This window comes from Raphanus sativus, chromosome 5 (assembly GCF_000801105.2).
Source record: "Raphanus sativus cultivar WK10039 chromosome 5, ASM80110v3, whole genome shotgun sequence".
Lineage (NCBI taxonomy): Eukaryota > Viridiplantae > Streptophyta > Magnoliopsida > Brassicales > Brassicaceae > Raphanus > Raphanus sativus.
The window spans coordinates 35641368-35650888 of NC_079515.1; the positions used below are offsets into that span (position 1 = coordinate 35641368).

The window sequence follows — 9521 nt, forward strand, 5'->3', positions numbered from 1 at the left end:
TTAGATCTCCGGATTAACCGGTATAATCACAATCGGATTGAATTTAAAAACACTGATTTAAATACAGAAATATTTTAAATACACACTCTTTAAAAATTAACAAAATATTTGTTAAGTTATTAGTGAAATTTTTCATCGTAAAATATTCCGCGCTTCCAAAGCACGGATCAAAATCTAGTTAGAACTTAATCCATAAAAACCTTAAGGTACAATATTAATGAAACCAGTAAAACTTTATGAGTTCTTAAAAATAATTTTTCTTGCATTTTTTTCTACGAAATCATCCATCAAACTTTCACAATCAAGGTATTTGATTATATCTTTCTCAATCGATAGTATAACCAAACCATTTAATTTTTTCTATGACATAGTAGACCGCAAATAAGATTTTATCAACTTCAGTTTTGAAAAGCTTCTGATTTTTCTTTTATATTTTGCTCTTGTAACATTTAGGAGGTGTGAAAGAATTGTTTTGGGATATAATAATTTAACCTCGGAGATAATTATATGTTTACTTAATTTTTTTAATTCTCATATTAACTTATGTCAAAAAGAAAGATATGGTTACAAATCTGTGTTACTCAATAAAAATAGGTTTTAGAAGATCCCATTAAACATTACGACAAACAATAACAATGTAAGAAAATTAGGCCTGAATTTTTTAATAAATCAGAGGCCCCAATCAAATGTTTCTTGCGGATGTGTTCAAAGCCGGCACTGAGCCTGGTACGAGGTTATTGTTCGGCGAGTCCGTTTCACAAGTTAACACCAAGACTTTCGCGTTATCAATAAAATGCTTTTAATGTAAGAATACGCATCAAAACCAGATCTATACATCAATGTTATTACATTGCATCGTGTGAGTATGTCTTTAGTTGATGTTATTACGCATTGATTATATTAATTTTTTAAATCATAATAATATTCAAAGAATTGAAAAAGAAAAAACAAAATCTTGGGATGATATCAGATGGAAATGTGAAGAAACTTGCAAAAAAAAATAAAATTTTGGGTCGTTCATATTATATATCTCATGGATTTGCTCTTAACACATTTTCTCCAAGAGAAAAAAAACCCTAACTTTCTTTCTTGCCGACGACGATTCCATCTCTTTTCTTCCATTAAGATAATAAACCGAATCTTTCTTCCATTGATCTCAAGACTGATCATCGATTCATGGCCAAACCAAAGTCATCATCGTCCATCAACCGAGAAGCAAAGACATTGTGCGTGGAAGCTGCGAAATCACCATCCAAATCTTGTCCTTCTCTTAACCTCTCGATCTTCTCCACAGCATCTCTCATCTCCATCCTCCTCTCTTCGTCCTCTTCGCAACAGCTCAACCCTATTTTCAACAGGCTCAGCATCTCTGCTTTGCAGTTCTTCTTCCCAGTCATTTCCTTGTCAAACACGTCACCCGTTTTCTTCTCCTTCACCATGCTACTCACCCAAGTCACAAGGCTCATGTTAGCATCGTACCCTTGCCTTAGATAATTCTCGGGGAACCGGCCTGTTAAAAGCTCCAAGATCAAAACCCCGAGGCACCAAACATCTGTCTTCTTGGTTATCTGTCCCTTTAAGCTGTACTCTGGCGATTTGTAAGCGATCATTAGGTTATGAGACGGCTCTGAGTTCATCACCGGTCTTAGCGCGTAGTCTGTTAAAAGAGGCTCAAATGATTCGTCAAGTACGACATTAGATGACTTGAGATGACCGTGAGGGATTGTTAGTGTTGGTAGCTCCTTGAACAAGTAACCTAAACCCTTAGCCACTCCTTGTATAATCTTTAGCCTTGTTGGCCAATCCAATCCAGGTTGATCCACAGAATGATTCGCTGAAAACAGAGCATTTTTTTTTAGCGTAGAGACAAAGAAAAAGTAATTATTTGACATTTTACGTACCGTGAAGATGTCTAGCCAAGCTGCGGTTAGGCATGAACTCAGCGATCAAGAGCTTCTCTTCTCTACGGTAATAGTAAGCCACAATAGGCAACAGATTCGGATGGCTAAGTCTCCCTAACCGTCTTATATGCTCATGAAACTCCTCTCTTCCGACGTTGTTCATATGTTTATACCTCTTCACGACCAGCGTCTGTCCGCTGTTAATCCCTGCTTTATAAGAAGCACCAAAGCTTCCGCTCCCAAGAACTTCAGCTGAAGCTCTCAGAAGATCTTGAAGATCGAATCTCTGAATGTCCTCTTGCAGAAACAGTAGTTTCCCCTGATCCGGTACTGCTCCTCCTCCTCCTCCTCCTCTCCTACTAGTGTAGCTATTAACAGACTCCCCAGCTCTGTCCATGTTCGCGGATTGACCATAATTGAACTTCTCTATCCTGTCTTGTCCCGCAGATGGACAAGCCGACAAGATCTTCCGTGTTCTGTTTTGAAGGAGGAAAACCACAAGCGAGATGAGAAGTAGTAGTATCCCAAGGACAATCAAAACGATTGCAACCGTGAACATAGTTTGGATCTTGTCCTTCTCCGTGGAACTAGGAGGAGGATCCGGAATAGACCATGAAGCCGCTGAGCATGAGATTAATGGAGGGTCACACAAGGCCTTGTTCCCTGAAATGTTTTCAACAAAGTAAATAAATAAAGATTCTTGTGTTTCAAAATGCAAAGAACTTGAAATGTTTGTTTTATTTAACCTGCAAAGGAGCCAGGGTCCATGGCGCGTAGGCTTTTGGGAATAGGTCCTTCGAGGTCATTGTTCTCGAAACTAGCTAACTTGAGATTCTTGGGTTTAAAATCAGGTATGTTCCCTTGAAACTGATTACCATTAAGCTTCACCTCTAAAAGCATCGGCAAAGAAGCTAAAGAGGAAGGGATCTTTCCACGAAACGCGTTGTTCGCCAGCAAAAGCTTCTTTAAATGATTCAAACCATCAAAGGCATCAGCGGGTATCTCCCCTGTGAACCAGTTGTTAGACAAGTACAATGACCTCAACGAACCGAGTTTCTTGACGGATGGCATTGCACCATTGAAATTGTTGTTCATGAAGCTTAAGGTTCGTAGGTTCTTGATTGGAACCAACGGTTCAAGGTCTAGCTTCCCGGTTAAATCCATTCCTTCGAGTTGTAGTCCCCAAACATAGCCGGTAAAACAGAGAACACCGAACCAGTTCGGGGAGTTTCGCTTGCAAGGAGCGGTCAAAGGATCCCAACTGCTAATGACGGAAGCATTTGCTAATGTGTCTTTGAATCTCAAGAGGCAATCTGCGTCTGAACCTGGCACAACCTTGTGTTCCTGAGAGATGACCATTGTGACCTGACATAACACAATGATGAGGAATGCAATGAAGGCTAGCGTTTTCTTCACGGCGGTGTTGCGTGCAAGCCTAACTCGGTTCTCCCAAGTTAGCATTGCAGCAAACACGCGGTATTGATCGACCTTTCAAGAAGAAATTCGTCTTCTATTGATCCAAATGAACTTTTCCCCCTCTCTCTATGTCTGGAAGTCAAAGAGGAAAACGTATGAACAGAGAGAGAGAGGACAAAAACCCACCAAGAATAGACAAAACCCAACTATGTCAATATGTAAAACTTGTTTTTAGATTGCTTTGTGTTGTCTAAAGATTATTAGATTCTAGAGAGATCTTAGGGTTACCATTCGTTTCTATTTTTGTAAGTCATACAATCCTTGTTCATGTGATTTGTCATTTTTTCTAACCAATTATTACTATTCATCTATGAAAATAATGTGGAGGGTTTATATAATATGATATTGCATTTTTTACACTTTTCACACCAAGTGGTTTCTAATGAAAGATGAAAACTACAACTTGCTTGTAGGTGTAATCTTGGTGGCCATGGAAGAGAGATTCGAGGATGAGCTTGTGGCCCGCCGGTGATGGAGTTGATGCTACTTGTTTTGTTGATGCCAGTAATGAAAAATCGAAGAACATCTAATAATTCACCGGCTAGCGTTCGACGCCAGTTACTCGGCTGAGTAAACCCGTTTTAGACCATGATATATAATTAATATTTTTTTCAATTTTATCTTGGTTTCAATTCATTAATTAATAAAATTAACTAAGAACTTTATTAAATAGGGGTAAAACATAAAATTTGACAATTTTCTTAATTCGTGTATAAAACAATATGTATTATGAAACGGATTGAGTAACTTTTATTCATTATTTGTGCACAAATAAATTCTACATAGCATATTATTAGTAGGGGAGTATTAAAATTTTACCTTCATATATTTTGTGGAAAATGCTTATAACGAATGTGATTTGCTTTTATTTTCCAGTTGTTCATGATTTGTCACTGTGCCAATTAGACAATATTTTATCTCATATCGATATATTCTGACAAAAGTCCAAACACATAAAAATTTAAGAATGATAGACCATATATATTTATTTTATTTTGTTTATGGTCATTATATATTTGAGAAGAAGCAAACCAATAACAACTTCCGTTTTAACTGATAACTAGATTAGGACCCGCCCTAAAGGGCGGAAATTGATTTGTCAAATTTCAATTAATAATATATGGTATATATAATATGTGTATATAATACTATATATATTTTGTGTAACATTTATATATTTATACATATTAGACATATATATAATATTTTATTAAATATATATAGAATTTAATAGTTTTATAATTTGTGTTGTACTTGTTATTAGTTTGTATTTAATCTTTTTTCATTTTTAGTATAATAATTTGCCTTGTCACACTTTTTACCTTTTAACTTATACACATAGTTATGCCCTTTTTCAAAAAAAAAAACTTATACACATAGTCTCGTAAAATGTAATATATAAAAAAACATATTTAAAAAATCTACTGACCATATGCCACCATTATTTGGTTGTTTGAACAAAAAAAATCATGTTCTTGCATAACTGTGTATGTTGTGATATGATGTAGGTAAAGAGTAAATATATGGAAGTAAAGTTAGTGATACGAACATGAGCCTATGTTGGTCTATGCCACAATTATTTGGTTTTTGGAAGATCAATGAGCATAAGCATACACGGTCTTTGTATGCTTACGTTGTAAATGAGTCGAATATTTTTTTCTCTTATGTCTGGAATGATATGGAACTCGTTGATTTAAGAGTGGTTCAGTTTTATATGATCTAATTTATATTAAGAGATTAACCAAAAATATTATAAAAGTGTTATTGGTTAGGTTTAACTAATCTATGTTGGTTAAGATTTGGTTTAATTTAAGTTGGTAGGTTGCATTGTATAGGAGACATGATATATTCTAGCAACAACTATGAAAGAGTCCAAAATTTAAATGAGAACTTCAAATAGTAGATAATCCCTAAATTAATAGATTAGATTTTTGAGATCAATACTTTGTATATAAATATGTTTGAAGATCATTCGTAAACAAAATATGTGAACCAAATATTTTTTCATGTATATTTAAACATGATATTTTACTTTTTATTTTGTTAATTTATTTTAATATATTTTATTATTTTTACTAATTTTTCAAATCTTACTGTTTTCTGAGTATTTCACTACTATTTCTGATTGAAAATTTATCCACTTATACAACATTTAAAAAGTAAAGATAACAATAAAATAAACTTCATTAATTCTAAAGTATAAAATCTTTCTAGCGAAATGAAAATAATTTCCAAACCTCTAATTTTATCAGCACAATATATTTTTGGTTGGTTAGTATTCTATTGTAAATTTTAACTATTTTAGCTTAAAACTAATTGCAAAATGTATTAGTCTTGTAAATAGTTATATTTATCTTAATATTATTGGCAAACATGTGTAGTTAATATAAATTTAGTTACATTTTAATTATTTTTTTAATTGTGTGGAAAATGTTAAGATGGATGACATAAAATCCATATCTATTCAAAGTCGATATCTTTTGGTACATGTATAGTATAGATAGATTACAACGTCTCAAATAAAAGAAGTGCACAAATGAAACAGAACTCGAGTCAGATTATATAAACATACATCAAAGTTGGAGTGCTAGATTTGTTTATCACATCAAAGAAGATCATGATCCCGAGCTAGATGTTCAATCGTAACCCTTCTCATTGACCTAACCATCAGCTCATGAGAAGCTCGGATTCTAGCAAAGTTTGCTCTGCATATTCCGAAACACAGGATGGCTTACAGCCTCGCACACTCTACCATAATACTGTTGGTCTTCAGAAAAATTAACAAGCGCCTCGGCTGCATTATCCCTAAGCTCTTCCGATTCATCTCCCAACCAATCAATCAGAATCGGTATCATACCAGAATCAGAGAAGGCCTCACGGTCGTATTCGTTGTAACTTAACTGAGAGATAGCTCCAGAAACCCTCCCCCTGAACTCAACAGACCCATCTCTCACAATCTCCACCAGCAACGGAATCGCGCCAGAGTCTCTAATAACAGACACAGAATGCCTGTAGCCCGAAAGAGCCCACAACACATCAGAAGCAGCAAACTTGGCTTCCTCATCTCCTTCTCTCAAGATCCTCACCAGCTGTTCCGCTATCAACACAGCATTACCTTCAGCCACAGCCAATACACAGAACACATCCTCTGCAATATCTTTCCCATTTGATCTCGCCCCGAGAGAAGCTCGACGTACAAAGGAACAGAGCCAGCTGCAGTCACAGACCTAACGTACTCGGTCTGAGCCGATACAATCCCCAAGGCGTTACCAGCTAAAAGCTTTGTCTTATCATCTCCATCTTTAAACAGATCCACGAGAGCTGGAATCACTCCAGCTTCAACCAGCAACCTCCTAGCTCGTCTGGTTACACCTAGCAAGCCAATCGCTTGACAAGCTCTCTCTCTAGACGCCAAGTTCCCAACTCTAACCGCTTCCACAAGAAACTTCAACCCTCCGTTATGAACAAGAACGCGTCTGCTCTCTCGTATCATCGTAAAGCAGTAAAGATCTCTAACAAACACCATCTACTTGAATCATCTTCCCAAGTATTCAACTCGCGTATCACAATCTCTAAACCCACCTAACCTAGCTAATCCAATCCGAATCGAAGATCCAAAAGTAACTAAACTCCACAAACACTTCACCCAAACCGTTCGTAACGCAATACTACTATTATTATCATTCGGTTCGAGTAAGAGACCTAACAAGCTAGCGATCACGCCGCACCTCCCCATCGCCACCGCGAATCCGCTCTCTTCGCCGCCGAGACATGCGATGCGTTTCAAGCAATGCGCAGCGGCGGCTTGAACGGAACGGTTGGGATCGTCGGAGACGCGAAGGAGGCCGGCGAGGATCGGATGGCTCGGGAGAGAATACTCTCCGGGAGTCGATTCGCTGATTCCGATAGCTTGATGACGGATCTCACACGGATCGGACGGAGAAGACGAAATCGCCTGCTCGAAGCGGTTAAACTCGGTTTCCCAATCTGGATTTGAGAACATCTGGTGCTACTCTCCGTTTCTGAAGAAGCCATCTCTGGAGAGAACATCTGGTGCTACTCTCCGTTTCTATGAAGACGATGACGGTTACCGGTTTAGATTGAAATGTTAACTAGAATGGGTTCATATCGGTTTGATCGGTTTAAAGGTTAACTTCGCTTTTATTCTCTTCGCTCAGCCACGTCACACGCGGCCCAACGTCCATACCCATCTGTCCTATACTCTATAGTTTGAATCTTTCTTCATTTGGCGGCAATACGACTGAATGGGAATCAAAACATGCGAGTGGAAGCAAAACAAAATTGAATACGTTTTTGCAAGAAATTTTACAATGGGAATCAACATGTGAGTGGAAGCAAACAAAAAAAAACTATCCAAATTATATTAGTCTTTACCTTTTCTCTCTTTACTTTTAGTTTATAGTTTCATCTAGTTTAGAAAGCAAACAATAGTACAAATCGATGGAAAATCAAAAGAAGATTATAGTCAATGCAACACAAAAAGAAGGGTGAATAGACACGAAACTGACAAATGAAAGCCATTGGACGGACCATTTAGGTTAAGTCAGGCCTAAATAATGTCTACAAAGCAGTAGTAATTTGTCACATCATCATCAGTTTGTCTGTTGACAATGTAATCAGCCAGGAAAACAGAGGAGCTGCCTTGTCTGAATCAAACCCACGAAGATGCTCTCTGGCTTCTCTGTTCAACCTCTCTGCATATTCTCTCGACTTCTCCACTCCCATCACTTTCGGATACGTCAGCTTCCCAGCCATCACATCTTACCAGCGGTTTTCCCCAGCTCCTCTGACGACTTAGTCACATCGAGCACATCATCCACCACTTGAAACATCAGCCCCAATGCATCTCGCGTATTTCCTAAGCCTCTCAATCTCTTCATCAGAGCCACCACCATTATGGCTCCCACCACCGCAGCAGCTTCAAGCAACGCGGCCGTTTTATGGATATGTATAAACTCAAGATGTTCCAGCCCCGCTTCATCATTTTCCTCGAAGCTCATCCCTTCTCCGCAAGATCCTCAGCTTGTCCCGCAACGAGTCCTTCTGTCCCACCGCTTGCGCCATCACCTGAACAGCCGGGAGAACCCTCTCTGGAGGAGCACCAGTGGATGAAGAGGTTTGTTTGACGGCCAAACCCATGAGCGCAACCGAGGCCAAAATGGCTATGTCCTCGCCAAATACTTTGTGGTTGGTTGGTTTCCCGCGGCGGAGGCTGTCGTCGTCCAACAAGGGAGGTCGTCTAAGATGATAGACGACGCGTGGATCATCTCAACTGCACATGCAGAAGGCATTGCGGTTGCCTCATGGCCACCCACGAGCTCGCATGCAGCCAAACAAAGCATTGGTCTTACGCGTTTGCCGTCGGAGAGAAGCGTATACCTCATGGCCTCACGGATCTTGAGTACTGGTTCGCCAAGTGGAACGGCCTCGTCGAGTGCCTTATTGACGGTCTTGGACTTACGGACCATATACGACATAAACTCAGTTTCGTCGCTTTCAGCCGTCAGAGAGTGGCTGGTCAGCTGTGGCGTAGGCGTAGACGTAACCGCAATGTAAGACAGCCATAGGAATCTCCAAATAATAATAGGAGAGAAAGAAGGATGAGATGAGAGTGTAAACAAAAGCTTCTTGAGTTTCATAATTTAGGTTTGTTTTGTTACTGTTTAAATCGAAATGGTGATACATATTTTAATATTTATGGTGGAAGGGCTTAGGGTAATCGAGTCACATTTTAATAATTTGTATCATACCCTGTCTAATATAAAAAAAAAATTGTAACGTAGAACAGCTCATATCTCGTTGTAAGCTGTAATTGAATACAGGAGGTTACAGCTCGGGCACGTTGATTTAAAATTGGAAAGTACTCTAACCAATGTTTTACGTTTGCATGTGCTATGTTAACGTATATATGAAACACTTTTTATAAGATAGAATGCTTGATTGCAAGACATAAATGTGTCAAAATGAGTAGCTAGCTTAACTAACAGTGAGTTCAAATCTTTCATAAGTTATCTCAGTTTATTTTATATATGAGTTTAATAAAACTTAAATTTAGATTGTTTGATCATAAGTTAACTAGGTTTCACACCGCGCGCGTCTGCGCGGTTATAATATTTCTTTTAA

At 38.1% G+C, this 9521-nt stretch overlaps 1 protein-coding gene and 2 pseudogenes across 1 annotated transcript; all 3 read right to left on the minus strand.

Moving 5' to 3' along the window:
- Positions 1–977: 977 nt before the first annotated feature.
- Positions 978–3495, minus strand: LOC130512529 (pollen receptor-like kinase 4). Its single transcript, XM_057010614.1, has 3 exons — positions 2648–3495; positions 1902–2564; positions 978–1834 (listed from the first exon to the last, which is right to left on the minus strand). The coding sequence occupies exons 1-3, from the start codon at positions 3360–3362 to the stop codon at positions 1167–1169; spliced, it is 2046 nt and encodes a 681-aa protein (XP_056866594.1). The 5' UTR covers positions 3363–3495; the 3' UTR covers positions 978–1166.
- A 2478-nt stretch (positions 3496–5973) lies between these two features.
- On the minus strand, positions 5974–7412 carry LOC130512503 (U-box domain-containing protein 4-like; annotated as a pseudogene).
- A 535-nt stretch (positions 7413–7947) lies between these two features.
- Positions 7948–9037, minus strand: LOC130494993 (geranylgeranyl pyrophosphate synthase 10, mitochondrial-like; annotated as a pseudogene).
- Between the last annotated feature and the right edge of the window lie 484 nt (positions 9038–9521).

Excerpts from the sequence above, each read along its gene's own strand:
- LOC130512529 (XM_057010614.1), bottom strand. The coding sequence starts at position 3,362 with ATGCTAACTTGGGAGAACCGAGTTAGGCTTGCACGCAACACCGCCGTG. Across the intron at positions 2,565-2,647 it reads GGACCCTGGCTCCTTTGCAG|GGAACAAGGCCTTGTGTGAC; the intron begins GTTAAATAAAAC and ends AAAACATTTCAG. Across the intron at positions 1,835-1,901 it reads CTTGGCTAGACATCTTCACG|CGAATCATTCTGTGGATCAA; the intron begins GTACGTAAAATG and ends CTCTGTTTTCAG.